At 42.8% G+C, this 15858-nt stretch overlaps 1 protein-coding gene across 1 annotated transcript in view; it reads left to right on the forward strand.

Annotated features, from left to right (window-relative positions):
• Positions 1–1570: 1570 nt before the first annotated feature.
• Positions 1571–15858, forward strand: part of LOC103017170 (two pore channel protein 2-like) — a 45674-nt gene continuing 31386 nt past the window's right edge. Inside the window, exons 1-2 of the mRNA XM_057558696.1 lie at positions 1571–1749; positions 15249–15337. Of these exons, the coding sequence (XP_057414679.1) occupies positions 1675–1749; positions 15249–15337 (164 nt within the window). The 5' untranslated portion in view covers positions 1571–1674. The remainder of the gene's footprint in view (positions 1750–15248; positions 15338–15858) is intronic.

Consider the following 15858-nt stretch of genomic DNA (forward strand, 5'->3'; position numbering starts at 1 on the left):
GCAGGACAACATATATAAATAGAGGAACTGAGGTACCGTGTGGTTGTTTTCATGAAGAGCATGGGAACACAGAGAGGAAGTGATCCACTGGCTGGGAGAAGTTGAGGAAGGGCCTCCCAGAGGGTGTGATGTTGGAATTGAGAGGGAACAACCAGAGGAGGTGGATGGTGGCAAATGCAATGCCTGGCATGCCTACTAAGGAACTGGGGCCACCTGACTTTCTCATTGTAGGCCAGCCTCACTGCAAGAACTTGAATCTGGCATTGAAAGGCCAGTGTCCTGTATTCATTTTCTCTTGCCGTGTAACCAAGTGCCACAAACTTAGGGGCTTAAACAAACATCCATTTAGCTCCCAGTCTGTGGTCAGAAGTCCAGCAAGGCATGGCTGGATTCTATGCTCTGATTCTCAAACCACTGAAATAAAGGCACTGTGTTCTCTTCTGGAGGCTCTGGGAAGAATTCCCTTCCAGGCTCATTCAAATTGATGGCAGATTCAGTTTCTTGTAGTTCCCCTCATCTTCAAGGCAGTAGCATTCTGAGTCCTTCCCGGAGTTTCATCTCTCACCACCCCTTCTGCCTTCCTCTTCTGCTTTTAAGGGCTCATGTGATTTCACTGGGTCAATTTAGATCATCCAGGATAATCACTCTTTTAAGGTCAACTGATTAGTAACCCGAATTACAACTGTAAAGTCTCTGTAGAGGAATAAAGTAGCAGATTCACAATCGCGGGGATTAGGATGTGGAATATGGGCGGGGGGCAGGGGAGATAATTCTGCCTGCCACAGTACTGGACCTGGACCTTGGCATGCAATGGTACAAAGCACAGGGTTCTAATGAACCCAGAGGGACACCATGCCTCCTGTTCGGTGACCAGGGCCAGTCCCCTACCTGCCTGGCCTCTTCGTCCTCTGGGAGGTGTCAGTGAAGTTCATTGGTACAGGAGCTGAGGACCACTTGCCCTACAGGCCAAAGCCCATCTAAGATTTGGCTTGCAAGTATTTATTATCATTATTTAAAATTCATGACTAACATTAATAAAAATCAGGAACAGCCTCATGAAAATCTAGATTTCTGCTTTCTTTCAAAAATTCAGCAGCTCTGTAACCCCAGGTTCCTGTCCAGGCTGGGACTGGGGCAAGGGAGGAGGGTTCGCAACCCCCTCCCCGGAGGCATCTGCCCCGGGGGTCTTGTCTCTGGGTCCACACCCAGCTCTCCAGGGGGTTCTACTAGGACGGGGAGGAAACCATCATTTACTGGGCACCTGCCAGTGGCAGCCACTAAATATATTAACTCCTTTAATTCTCGAGACAACCCTGGGAGGAAGGTCTTGTTCCTATTTTATTGATACAGAAACCCGGGCTCAGTGACACGCCCGGGGCACACGGCTGGGACCCTTTGCCAGCTTGGCCTCTAATCCCCTGCGCCTCGGGCCCCCCGGATCCGCGTCCCGTCCCCGCCCCCGGCTCCAGCAAGAGCCCGGAGGCCGGACGGGAAGGGGCCAGAGCCGGGGACCCGCCGCGCCCGCCCCCAGTCCTCCGCCCGCGTGGCCCCGCCGCGGTCACGTGAAGGGCCGAGCGGAGCGCGCCGAGCCCGGGCCTGCTGCCGCCCGAGGGCAGAGTCCGCTGCCCGCGGCCCCGACGCTCCCCCATCCCCGCCCCGCGCGCCGCCGCCGCGATGCCCGGGGCCCACCGAGCTGCTGGGCTGCATCGCCCACGCCCGTCGTCCCCCGAGGAGCCGCCCGCCCTGGAGGTAAGGGCACCCCGAGGGCTGGTGGCCGCGCGCCGACGGCAGAGTCTCCCGGCTCCGCGCCCGCCGTCCCCGGGACTCCCGGGTGGAGAGCGACCCCGGGCCCAGCGAGCGCCGTCTGGGGGGAACGAGGGCCCCGGGGCGGGGATGCGGGTGCGGAGCCCCTCCGCCCCCGGGCTTCCTCAGTCCTCTGGGTCCTCCGGGTCCTCTGGGCGCTCCGGGTGCGGGAAGCGCACCGCCGCTGGAGCGCAGAGGCGCCCTGCCCCAGGCCGCAACCCCGCACTTTAGGGTCGTTACGGGAGCTGTCAAGCCTGCACCCAGAGGCCCGCCCGGAGTCGCCTCCCCCGGACGGGGGCCAAGCTGGAATCGGGGCCCGGGCTGCGTGTTGGGGGTCCTGTCCCCGTGTGGCGCGCCCCCGGGTCTGGGTGGCCCGCGCCCGCCGCACGGCGCTCCATGGCGGTGGGAAAACAAGCGAGGGTCCCGCTGCAGGGAAACGCCCGGGAAGAAGGCTGCAGGATGTGGCGCTGGGAGTGCTGATGCAGCCCTGGCTCTTCCGATCCCTGCGGGCCAAGGAGACGCGCTGCACAAGTCGCCCAGCTCTGCTTTCCCTCCGACAGCCTGAGCTTTGGAAGACTTGGGGCTTTCAAGAGTCCTTCTTGGGTTGTTCCCTTTCGCTGGATAAGAACTCAGAGAGTGGAGAGGGAGGCAAGGCTCCAATGGAAAGAGCCTCGGCTCTGATTCAGGAAATTTTAGCTGTGAATTGCAAGACGCTGAAAGCCTCTGGTTTCCCCCTGTGTAAAGTGGCAGTGATAAATCACTCCCATCTCGGAGGAGTCTCGAAGACCCTGTCCCTCAGGCCCAGGACACGGTGCCTGGCACACGTAGGCTTTTCATGTGTGCTGCATTTCCTTTGGTTGTGCCAGTGTGTGGGAGCTGGAGGGTGTTGTAGCTCTGTCTTCCTCTCCTTGAGTGGCCCCTTCAGCTCTGGGCTGCTCTGCCAGTATGGCCCCTGCGGCCTGCTCAAGACGGTCCACAGGGCAGGCTTATGTGTGGGGTGAAAAAGCCCTGCCCCGGTCATTGCTCCCTGGCCTGCGGGCCTCCTGAAGGGGCTTGGCCACTTCCAACAGGTGGATTCTACCATGTCCCTGTCCCTTAAGGGAACAAGCAGGGCAGAGCAGTTCAAGGAGAGGAGGGAAAGGATTCTCGGTCCCCAGCTCTGACCCAATCCAGGTCTTGCTCCCCTCATTCTGCAAAAATGATGGAACTGATGGTGATCACCCACCTTCTATGGCAAGAAAATCTTTTTAGCTTGAGACTGTCCATGTCTCTCTCTGTGTGTACTTAATGCTTCTTTGTCAAAATAAGAGAAGAATGTAAAAAACTAATAATTTGAGACCTCAAGAAATGCAAGGTCTGAAAACAGCCCAGAGTCCTGGCTGAGTCCTGTGTGAAACATTGGCTTAATGCATGCCTGCAAGGGCCAGCTATTTATGTCTCAGTATCTTTCAAAGACCTCCCCCAGGGGAGCAGGCATAACAGGTGAGGAGCCTGGTACCAACAGGTAGTTCTCAGCAGAACAGTGATAATTGAGTCATTAAACTGAAGCTCTGACCTCGGACACTGGGTAGCCAGTATGACCTGGTTAACCTTTTTAAAAGTTAGTTTGGGGTCACTTCATAAGAAACCGCCTAGTCACCTGAAATGCATTTCCACCCTCTCCTTTCAAGCAGTTTTTTAGAACCCTTTTCTGCCTGGAGTTTCTTTTGGCTGCTACTAAGATGGCCACCCATTCTGGTACTTTGACCAACACTTTCAGCTTTGAAAAAGAAATAATCCAAATGCTAGTGATTCTCAGCCTTACTGTTGGTCAAAATTACCTGCTTTTAGAAATGTAGCTACCCTGAGATTCTGATTTAATTGCTGAATTGGGCGATTCAGGGTAGCAATTTTAAAGCTACCAAGGATTGAAAGTGCAGCCAAGGCTGAGAGCCAGTGTCCTGTGCTGTTTCTTTGTGACTGTATGTGATCACCTCTTGATACTTCCTGTGCTTCTTTTTGAACGTTCTTATTCTTAAACCTGTTCATCCAACTCTTAGATCACTTGATACTTCCTGTGCTTCTTTTTGAATGTTCCTGTGCTTCTTTTTGAATGTTCTTTTTCTTAAACCTGTTCATCCAACTCTTAGATCACCCTGTTTTGGGGCTCTTGGGACTGTGTGATGCACATGGCCAAGATGTGTGAGTGCAGCTGTTCCAGACCATCTAGCCCCAGATGACCATAGAGACCAGCTAAGTTGGCCCGGACCAGAACGACTTCCTGGCTGACCCACAGAATTGGGGAAAATAATAAGCGTTTGCTCAGGAGACTGAATATCAGGGTGCGTTGCAAAAACTTACTGCAATACAACCCAACGTGGCCAGATGTTATGATCTTTTGAAGAGAAACCAGAAGTTCACATTTTTGTGTCCGCTCCAGTTTTTAAAAAAATTGACTCAGTAGCCAGCATCCAGAAAGCGCTCTCTGGGCCAAAGAAAACACATGTTCAGGCTGCCCTTGGCCGGGAGGTTGTCGCTTTCTGCACAGAGGGACATGAGGTGTTTATACCCACACCGAGCGGCGCCCTATTTTCTCACCCTTCCTGCCTCGGCTGCCGTGCCCAGCTTACCCCCAGCAGCCATTTCTTTGTATGGAATGCTCACCGTATACTTCACAAGCTTCCCTTGGCCGTCTTCCCATATGGAAATGGAAGCTGCTGGTATGGGCAGCCCTTGTGGAGAGAGTGAAATTTGAGATGGGTCCCTGTGAAGGGAAATGGAAAGGATGTTCCTGGTTTTAGGCGAGCAAGGGATCAGGCGTGGGAGTGGGACAGTCAGTCCACGAATTTGGGCCAGAGAAGGGGGTTCCTGCAGGGAAAGTGAGGGATCCAAGACAGAGGGGAGATTGTGAGGCCCCTAAGCGCTAAGCCAGGGGGTTGACATCTGATTCCGTGGGCACTCCAGGCAAAGAAAAGTCGCCTGAAGCTTTTGAATGGGGGTGCATGGGAAAGCAATGACCTACTGTATTCTGGACATCAGAGTGCCCATAACCTATGGGAGAAAAGAAGGGAGGCAGAGACAGACAGACAGAAGGTATAGTGCTTGTAATGACACAGGGAAAACCTGAGACAGGGAAGAATTTTTTACTTGAAATTTATGGTAATTTCTCTTTACCTTAAGTTATGTTAATTTTCTTCTATATCTAAGCAAGTCATATTGGCTTTTTTCAAAGCACTTCTATCAACAAGTTCAGTTTTGTCAAGGTTCCTGTTGCCTGATTTAAAGGTATCTGGAGCTTACAGCTGTTTATTCCCACACTTCCTTGCTGTCCGCCAGAGCTTCTGGAATCCATTTTTCCCTCCCTCTTGTACAATCTCCTCCCTCTCACCCAGAGGGATTTAAGTTATTCACCTTCTTCAGACTGAAGGCACGCAAAGTGGGGAGCGTGGGAGGAGAAAACACAAACATCTTAAATAAGTTTTTAAGTCTTGGGGAGCGGAAAGGAAATGTCACGGCTCTGAGAAAAGGAGAAAAAGAAAATCAGGAGAAGTCAGCTATTGTCAGGGTGCCAAGAAAATACAAAACCTATGAGAAGCAGTAGTAAAATGGCCATATTTAGACCAGTGATGTTTCAATCTTGACTGCACGTTGGAATCACCTGGGAACTTTTTTTTTTTTTTTTTTTTTTTGCCTCTGAGTCCTTGTGGGATTTTTTTTTTAAATTCAGACAGAAAGTCACAAAAATTATACTCATCCTCATCAGTTCACTCAGTCCCATGTAATTAATTTTTTTTTCATCTTGATCTTTTGTTAGCACTTTTATGAGTTCATCAGTTTTTCATTAGAGTTCTGAAAATGCTTATTCATTCAGTTCAGCAGTACAGTCAGTTACCAGAAACCTGTACTTGTCAGAGTCTTTTCCATGAATTTCTTGAAGATGAAACCCTTTTATAGGAACATATTTGCAAAATCATCAGAGTACACCCAGAACTGTCTGTAAATGACAAAAGACTTAAAAATGACCACGGTTAAAGATTTGATGAAAGTTCATAATAATGCAGTTGACAAGAAAATTAGTTATTTCTGAGATATACATTTTTAAGTAATAACTAGGATTATTACATATAACATTATACCAGAACATATAAGATTTTTAGAAATTTCATGTAATGTCTGAAACATTTATATTAACATATTTCCATACACATACAAATATAAGATTTTTAGAAATTTCATGTAGTGTCTGAAACATTTATATTAACATATTTCCATACAAATAACCCAATGAAAGTTTAGTATTAGTTGTTTTGTTTGTTTTTTTATACTGCAGGTTCTTATTAGGCATCAATTTTATACACATCAGTGTATACATGTCAATCCCAATCGCCCAATTCAGCACACCACCATCCCCACCCCACCGCAGTTTTCCCCCCTTGGTGTCCATATGTCCATTCTCTACATCTGTGTCTCAACTTCTGCCCTGCAAACTGGCTCATCTGTACCATTTTTCTAGGTTCCACATACATGCATTAATATACGATATTTGTTTTTCTCTTTCTGACTTACTTCACTCTGTATGACAGTCTCTAGATCCATCCACGTCTCAACAAATGACTCAATTTCGTTCCTTTTTATGGCTGAGTAATATTCCATTGTATATATGTACCACATCTTCTTTATCCATTCGTCTGTTGATGGGCATTTAGGTTGCTTCCATGACCTGGCTATTGTACATAGTGCTGCAATGAACATTCGGGTGCATGTGTCTTTTTGAATTACGATTTTCTCTGGGTATGTGCCCAGTAGTGGGATTGCTGGGTCATATGGTAATTCTATTTTTAGTTTTTTAAGGAACCTCCATATTGTTCTCCATAGTGGCTGTATCAATTTACATTCCCACCAACAGTGCAAGAGGGTTCCCTTTTCTCCACACCCTCTCCAGCATTTGTTGTTTGTAGATTTTCTGATGATGCCCATTCTAACAGGAGTGAGGTGATACCTCATTGTAGTTTTGATTTGCATTTCTCTAATAATTAGTGATGTTGAGCATCTTTTCATGTGCTTCGTGGCCGTCTGTATGTCTTCTTTGGAGAAATGTCTATTTAGGTCTTCTGCCCATTTTTGGATTGGGGTGTTTGTTTCTTTAATATTGAGCTGAATGAGCTGTTTATATATTTTGGAGATTAATCCTTTGTCCGTTGATTCATTTGCAAATATTTTCTCCCATTCTGAGGGTTGTCTTTTCGTCTTGTTTATGGTTTCCTTTGCTGTGCAAAAGCTTTGAAGTTTCATTAGGTCCCACTTGTTTATTTTTGTTTTTATTTCCATTACTCTAGGAGGTGGATCAAAAAAGATCTTGCTGTGATTTATGTCAAAGAGTGTTCTTCCTATGTTTTCCTCTAAGAGTTTTATAGTGTCCAGTCTTATATTTAGGTCTCTAATCGATTTTGAGTTTATTTTTGTGTATGGTGTTAGGGAGTATTCTAATTTCATTCTTTTACATGTAGCTGTCCAGTTTTCCCAGCACCACTTATTGAAGAGACTGTCTTTTCTCCATTGTATATCTTTGCCTCCTTTGTCATAGATTAGTTGACCATAGGTGCGTGGGTTAATCTCTGGGCTTTCTATCTTGTTCCATTGATCTATGTTTCTGTTTTTGTTCCAGTACCATATTGTCTTGATTACTGTAGCTTTGTAGTATAGTCTGAAGTCAGGGAGTCTGATTCCTCCAGCTCCATTTTTTTCCCTCAAGACTGCTTTGGCTATTCGGGGCCTTTTGTGTCTCCATACAAATTTTAAGATGATTTGTTCTAGCTCCGTAAAAAATGCCATTGGTAATTTGATAGGGATTGCATTGAATCTGTAGATTGCTTTGGGTAGTATACTCATTTTCACAATGTTGATTCTTCCAATCCAAGAACATAGTATATCTCTCCATCTGTTGGTATCATCTTTAATTTCTTTCATCAGTGTCTTATAGTTTTCTGCATACAGGTCTTTTGTCTCCCTAGGTAGGTTTATTCCTAGGTATTTTAGTCTTTTTGTTGCAATGGTAAATGGGAGTGTTTCCTTAATTTCTCTTTCAGATTTTTCATCATTAGTGTATAGGAATGCAAGAGATTTCTGTGCATTAATTTTGTATCCTGCAACTTTACCATATTCATTGATTAGCTCTAGCAGTTTTCTGGTGGCAGTTTTAGGATTCTCTATGTATAGTATCATGTCATCCGCAAACAGTGACAGTTTTACTTCTTCTTTTCCAATTTGTATTCCTTTTATTTCTTTTTCTTCTCTGATTGCCGTGGCTAGGACTTCCAGAACTATGTTGAATAATAGTGGTGAGTGTGGACATCCTTGTCTCGTTCCTGATCTTAGAGGAAATGCTTTCAGTTTTTCACCATTGAGAATGATGTTTGCTGTGGGTTTGTCATATATGGCCTTTATTATGTTGAGGTAGGTTCCCTCTATGCCCACTTTCTGGAGAGTTTTTATCAGAAATGGGTGTTGAATTTTGTCAAAAGCTTTTTCTGCATCTATTGAGATGATCATATGGTTTTTATTCTTCAATTTGTTAATATGGTGTATGACATTGATTGATTTGCGTATATTGAAGAATCCTTGCATCCCTGGGATAAATCCCACTTGATCGTGGTGTATGATCCTTTTAATGTGTGGTTGGATTCTGTTTGCTAGTATTTTGTTGAGGATTTTTGCATCTATATTCATCAGTGATATTGGTCTGTAATTTTCTTTTTTTGTAGTGTCTTTGTCTGGTTTTGGTATCAGGGCGATGGTGGCCTCATAGAATGAGTTTGGGAGTGTTCCTTCCTCTGCAATTTTTTGGAAGAGTTTGAGAAGGATGGGTGTTAGCTCTTCTCTAAATGTTTGATAGAATTCACCTGTGAAGCCATCTGGTCCTGGGCTTTTGTTTGTTGGAAGATTTTTAATCACAGTTTCAATTTCATTACCTGTGATTGGTCTGTTCTATTTTCTGTTTCTTCCTGGTTCAGTCTTGGAAGGTTATACCTTTCTAAGAATTTGTCCATTTCTTCCAGGTTGTCCATTTTATTGGCATAAATTTGCTTGTAGTAGTCTCTTAGGATGCTTTGTATTTCTGCGGTGTCTGTTGTAACTTCTCCTTTTTCATTTCTGATTTTATTGATTTGAGTCCTCTCCCTCTTTTTCTTGATGAGTCTGGCTAATGGCTTATCAATTTTGTTTATCTTCTCAAAGAACCAACTTTTAGTTTTATTGATCTTTGCTATTGTTTTCTTTGTTTCTATTTCATTTATTTCTGCTCTGATCTTTATGATTTCTTTCCTTCTGCTAACTTTGGGTTTTGTTTGTTCTTCTTTCTCTAGTTTCTTTAGGTGTAAGGTTAGATTGTTTACTTGAGATTTTTCTTGTTTCTTTAGGTAGGCTTGTATAGCTATAAACTTCCCTCTTAGAACCGCTTTTGCTGCATCCCATAGGTTTTGGGTTGTCGTGTTTTCATTGTCATTTGTCTCTAGGTATTTTTTTATTTCCTCTTTGATTTCTTCAGTGATCTCTTGGTTATTTAGTAACGTATTGTTTAGCCTCCATGTGTTTGTCTTTTTTACGTTTTTTTCCCTGTAATTCATTTCTAATCTCATAGCGTTGTGGTCAGAAAAGATGCTTGATATGATTTCAATTTTCTTAAATTTACTGAGGCTTGATTTGTGACCCAAGATGTGATCTATCCTGGAGAATGTTCCGTGCGCACTTGAGAAGAACGTGTAATCTGCTGTTTTTGGATGGAATGTCCTATATATATCAATTAAATCTATCTGGTCTATTGTGTCATTTAAAGCTTCTGTTTCCTTATTTATTTTCATTTTGGATGATCTGTCCATTGGTGTATGTGAGGTGTTAAAGTCCCCCACTATTACTGTGTTACTGTCGATTTCCTCTTTTATAGCTGATAGCAGTTGCCTTATGTATTGAGGTACTCCTATGTTGGGTGCATATATATTTATAATTGTTATATCTTCTTCTTGGATTGATCCCTGGATCATTATGTAGTGTCCTTCCTTGTCTCTTGTAACATTCTTTATTTTAAAGTCTATTTTATCTGATATGAGTATAGCTACTCCAGCTTTCTTTTGATTTCCATTTGCATGGAATATCTTTTTCCATCCCCTCACTTTCAGTCTGTATGTGTCCCTAGGTCTAAAGTGGGTCTCTTGTAGACAGCATATATATGGGTCTTGTTTTTGTATCCATTCAGCCAGTCTATGTCTTTTGGTTGGGGCATTTAATCCATTCACGTTTAAGGTAATTATCGATTCTTCTCTTGTGTTTCCCACTTAGAGAAGTTCCTTTAGCATTTGTTGTAGAGCTGGTTTGGTGGTGCTGAATTCTCTTAGCTTTTGCTTGTCTGTAAAGCTTTTGATTTCTCCATCAAATCTAAATGAGATCCTTGCTGGGTAGAGTAATCTTGGTTGTAGGTTCTTCCCTTTCATCACTTTAAGTATATCATGCCACTCCCTTCTGGCTTGTAGAGTTTCTGCTGAGAAATCAGCTGTTAACCTTATGGGAGTTCCCTTGTATGTTATTTGTCGTTTTTCCCTTGCTGCTTTCAATAATTTTTCTTTGTCTTTAATTTTTGCCACTTTGATTACTATGTGTCTTGGCGTGTTTCTCCTTGGGTTTATTCTGTATGGGACTCTCTGCGCTTCCTGGACTTGGGTGGCTATTTCCTTTCCCATGTTAGGGAAGTTTTCGACTATAATCTCTTCAAATATTTTCTCTGGTCCTTTCTCTCTCTCTTCTCCTTCTGGGACCCCTATAATGCGAATGTTGTTGCGTTTAATGTTGTCCCAGAGGTCTCTTAGGCTGTCTTCATTTCTTTTCATTCTTTTTTCTTTAGTCTGTTCCGCAGCAGTGAATTCCACCATTCTGTCTTCCAGGTCACTTATCCGTTCTTCTGCCTCAGTTATTCTGCTATTGATTCCTTCTAGTGTAGTTTTCATTTCAGTTATTGTATTGGTCATCTCTGTTTGTTTGTTCTTTAATTCTTCTAGGTCTTTGTTAATCATTTCTTGCATCTTCTCAATCTTTGCCTCCATTCTTATTCCGAGGTCCTGGATCATCTTCACTATCATTATTCTGAATTCTTTTTCTGGAAGGTTGCCTATCTCCACTTCATTTAGTTGTTTTTCTGGGTTTTTTTCTTGTTCCTTCATCTGGTACATAGCCCTCTGCCTTTTCATCTTCTCTATCTTTCTGTAACTGTGGTTTTTGGTCCACAGGCTGCAGGATTGTAGTTTTTCTTGCTTCTGCTGTCTGCCCTCTGGTGGTTGAGGCTATCTAAGAGGCTTGATGGGAGGCTCTGGTGGTGGGTATCACCTGGGAACTTTAAAAATTCAATCCTGGGTCCCACCTCCCAGAGATTCTGATGCAACTGGTCTGGGCAACAGGATCTTTACAAGCAAAACCTCTGAAGGTGATTGTATTGTGCCTCGGAGGTGAGATCTACTGTCCAGGGGGTCAGCAGGGCCTCCCCTAGGGTGGGGCTGCTGTTTTGATGTACAAAGCCACTTATCAGCTGCATCTGGGGAAATGCCTGATAACCGGTCTTTGCCATTTTCATGGTAGACATGGGCAGTGGTTCTCATGTAAACTTGAAAAGTATGTGCAGTTTTGGAACGGCATGTCTAACATAAGCCACATTCTTGGGGTGGATGAAAAAAAATTCATTTTATGGGAAGATACAAATGGCCTTAATACAAGTCAGAATGCTCATTTACCATAAGTTTGCCTGTTGAGAGTACTTCTTCCCAAGCAAAAATGGGTAGGAGACTTAGAAGTTGTACACAAACGGGATGGAGGGAGGGAAGACAAGAAGAACCAGAAGATAGAGCAGATGAGATCTTAAAAGGACACAGACTGTCAGAAATGTAATAGCTGTTAAGAATGGGAACACTTTGAAACGTTACTGTAAAGGTAAATTAGCTATTATGAAAGTGTCAGCGTATTGAAACGTGACAGGCATAAGTTCAGCTGGCAAGGGGGCAATTGGATGGGGTGCCGTGGTGCTTGTAGATTCAATGCCGGGAGTCTGGGTGGGGTCTGAGGGAGGTAACCCCCAGGGCCCGGCTGGCTGAGGAATTGCTTGTGAGCATGTTTTTCCTGTTCGTGTTTGTGGACAAACTGTTTTGCTGGGTCTGTTATACCCATCTTTTGGGGTAGATATTAGTACCATCATATTTTTTTGCTTGTTTTTTGTTTTTTTTGTTTTTTGACCGCACCGTGCGGCTTATGGGATCTTAGTTCCCCGACCAGTGAGCGAACCCCTGTGCCCTTCGCAGTGAAAGCAGGAGTCCTAGCCACTGGACCGCCAGGGAATTCCCTCGTCATATTTTTTTTTATTTTTTTTTTTTATTTTTGGCTGCATTGGGTCTTTGCTGCTGCGTGTGGGCCTCCTCTAGTTGTGGTGAGTGGGGGCTGCTGTTCGTTGCGACGTGCGGGCCTCTCATTGCAGTGGCCTCTCTTGTTGAGGAGCACGGGCTCTCGGCTCGTGGGCTCAGTAGTTGTGGCTCGTGGACTCTAGAGCGCAGGCTCAGTAGTTATGGCACATGGGCCTAGCTGCTCCGCGGCATGTGGGATCCTCCCGGACCAGGGCTCGAACCCGTGTCTCCCGCACTGGCAGGTGGATTCTCAACCACTGCGCCACCAGGGAAGTCCCCTCGTCATATTTTAAAGTTGGGAACAGTAGTGCCTTTGAGATATTTTGCTTTAAATATTCTTTTTAAAAAACCTTGATATCAGAATTCTTTGCTGTCCCAGTATGATCTTTTTGAGGCTTAATGAAACTTTCTTAAAATTAACATGTGTTCATTTAAAAAAAAAAATCAACTCTTGCTGATGCTAGGCATTTTATACCTAAAATAGATTTCTGAGCATATCCTGGGGAACTCTGGTGTTCCTCAATGTTCAAGATGTTCCAGGGAAAAATAATTGATATTAGATTTTCTACTATATTTCTAAAATATTTTTGTAAGTATGTAAAAGAAAATGTGTGATAATTGTTTAACACATTTACATGATGCTTCTTCGGTTTTAATAAACTGCCCTTAAGAATTGCCATACCAGCCCTGAGAATGCACATGAATCAGTAGGTGATGGGTTCTTACAGCAGTTAATTCACCTGTGGGATTATTGTTCCACATCAGTTTTTAATCCAAACCGTTATCTTTTTTGGAGGGCAATTTTTAAAGATTTATTAAGCTATTATTGATATGCACTAAGCCACACATTTAAAGTCTATAGTTTGATGAGCCTTGGTATATGAATACACTTGTGATATTAACACAACATTCAAGGTGATGAATGTATCCATCACCCCCAAAAGTTTCTTCATGCCTCATCTCTCTATCCCCTTCCTCCTCCTCCCAAGTGCCCCGTCCCCAGGCAACTGATCTGGTTTCTGGAACTATAGATTGGTTTGCATTTTCTAGAATTTTATATAGATAGACTCATATAGTAGGTACTCTTTTTGAGGGGGGAGGGGTTGCCCTCTTTCACTCAGCACAATTATTTTGAGATTCATCCATTTTGTTATGTTTATCAGTGATTCATTCCTTTTAATTCCTGAGTAGTATTCCCTGGTACAGATATATCACATTTTGTTTATCCCTTCACTTGTTTGTAGAGCATTATGGTTGTTTCCAGTATTTGGCTATTAAGCTGCTGTGAACATTTATATACCAGTGCAACTTTGGAATGGCATGTCTAACATAAGCCACATTCTTGGGCTGGATGTACAAGTTTTTGTGTGGACGTATGCTTTCTTTCTCTTTGGTAACTACTTAGGAGTGGAATGGCCAAGAAAGCACCAAACTGTTTTCCACAGCAAATGCACTGTTTTCCATCCCTACCAACAAGAGTTTTAGTTGCTCCACATCCTTGTCAACACTTGGTGTGGTCAGTCTTTATTTTTAGCCATTCCAGTGAACATGTAGTAGTATCTCATTGTGGCTTAAATTTGCTTTTTCCTAATGACTAAAGATGTTGAGCATCTTTTCATGTGCTTATTTACTATCCTTGTATCTTCTTTGGTGAAATGTCTATTAAAAGACATAATAACTAATGTTTGTGTTCTTAATACAATAGAACTTATTTTTTAAAGTGTTGCAATATGAAATAAATTTAGGAAACACAGTTCTACTATGTGTACAAATATCTACTATGGGTGTTTGATATGAAAATTAAATATAAAATTTGGAATCTTTTGACCTCTCCGAATACTTCATGCATTTTCAAAATTAACTTTCTTGACCAGTGAGAGATTTCCATACCAGTCCTCTATTTTGAGGCGGTAACTCCGGTAATCAATTGGATAATCAGGTTGTGTTTCCTTCTGAAGTACATAAGGAGGTCTAAATAGCCAGTCTGTTTGTATGTATTCTTTATCTAATTTATACAGAATCAGAAGTGTGAGCCATCACCAATGGGGCTCAGCTGTACAGGTCATGGACAAATTAAACTAAATCTCAAGATGCCCCTTTAGTTGATTGGATGTTATCAACCATTTAAAATCATATTAATGTTGGTGAGAAGCAGGAAAACATGTATATTCATGTACTATTTTGAGGCATATAAAATGCGTAACTTTGGGGTAGACAATTTGGTCGTACCTATCAAAATAGAAAATGACATACCTTCCATCCACAAGTTATACTCTATCCTACAGAAACACTCCTATGGTACAAAAGTACGTGTGTGTAATAAATATATATTAAAATATTCAATATAATTGTGTTCAAAATATATTGCAAAAGGGAAACTACCTAAAGGAAGAGGCATTTGTTAAAAAGAATGGGTTAGATCTATAAGTATTGTCATGAAAAAAAAGTCCAGAATATATTGAGTGAAAAAATAAGCTTTGTGTCGTATGAAAACAATTTTATTCTTTTAAAATTATGTGTATGTATAGAATGAGGTCATACCTTGAGAAGGAGTTAAGTTCAAACATTGTCAAGAAAGGCAATAATTGACTTGTCAAAATTAAATTTGAAAATCCCTCTAACCAACTATCAAGTAGCCTAAATATAATTTTATGTTTATATATATGTGTGTGTGTGTATATATATATTTGTGTACATAACCCTATATATGTATGTATAAATACACCATTTAAGTACATCTGTATATACTGTTCAGTGCTTTCTTGTTTTCGTTTCCTCCTCTGAGAACCTACATTTAAATTCAGGAAAGTTAAGCATGCCTGTGCCTCAGCCCCACTGCAGGATTCTCATTGCTCAGGAAAACATCTGGAGGTGAACATACAGTACCATTAATGCTAGTTCTGTCTGGCGAGAGTGGGGCCCAGGGGAGAGGTGAAGAGGAGTTTCCTTTTATACTCAATAAGTACTTATAAACGAAAAAGTAAAGTATCCTTTCCGACTCTGACTGTTGTTCTCCCCTTACTTTCTCCCAATGAGGACCAGGACCTTCTCCTGGCAGCTGCCTATGTTTCTGACGCTCAGTACAACAGAAACGTTCCATTTGAAACATCCCCTCAGGCTGTCAGGTAATTAAAGTGTTAAACTATCACCTAGAATCACCTCTCCTTTAGCGCTTCATATTCTTGAAGTTGAACCCAAACTGAAGGCATTGTTTCCACAAATATTTTGAGAAGTATATAGGGTATAGCACACAGAGTTGGGTAAATCCTATCCTTTTTTTTTTTAGTTCTAATGGCATGGTACCTCACAGGTAGGGACGCATTCAACAGATATACTAAGAACAGATAAATGAGTAAATAACAGCCAGGACAGGAGATAAAGCATCCAAATTAAAAACATGTCATCATCTTTCCCTCCTAGATATAGTTGTCCTCTTAGAGGCGCCTAAATGAAAAGAAAACTTGTCCTTTTCCTTTCTGTTGCCTTTTGATGCGACTTACACGTTTGTTCTTTTCATGGGAATTCAGCTTTTTCTCCCTAACCCCCTAGGGGTTGAACTAAAACCAAAGATATGGCTCAGGATAAGAAAAAAAAAAATTCTTATCATCAGGACTGAGTGTCAGTGCCTGAAAGGCAGCAGTGAATA

This window comes from Balaenoptera acutorostrata, chromosome 12 (assembly GCF_949987535.1).
Source record: "Balaenoptera acutorostrata chromosome 12, mBalAcu1.1, whole genome shotgun sequence".
NCBI classification, from domain to species: domain Eukaryota; kingdom Metazoa; phylum Chordata; class Mammalia; order Artiodactyla; family Balaenopteridae; genus Balaenoptera; species Balaenoptera acutorostrata.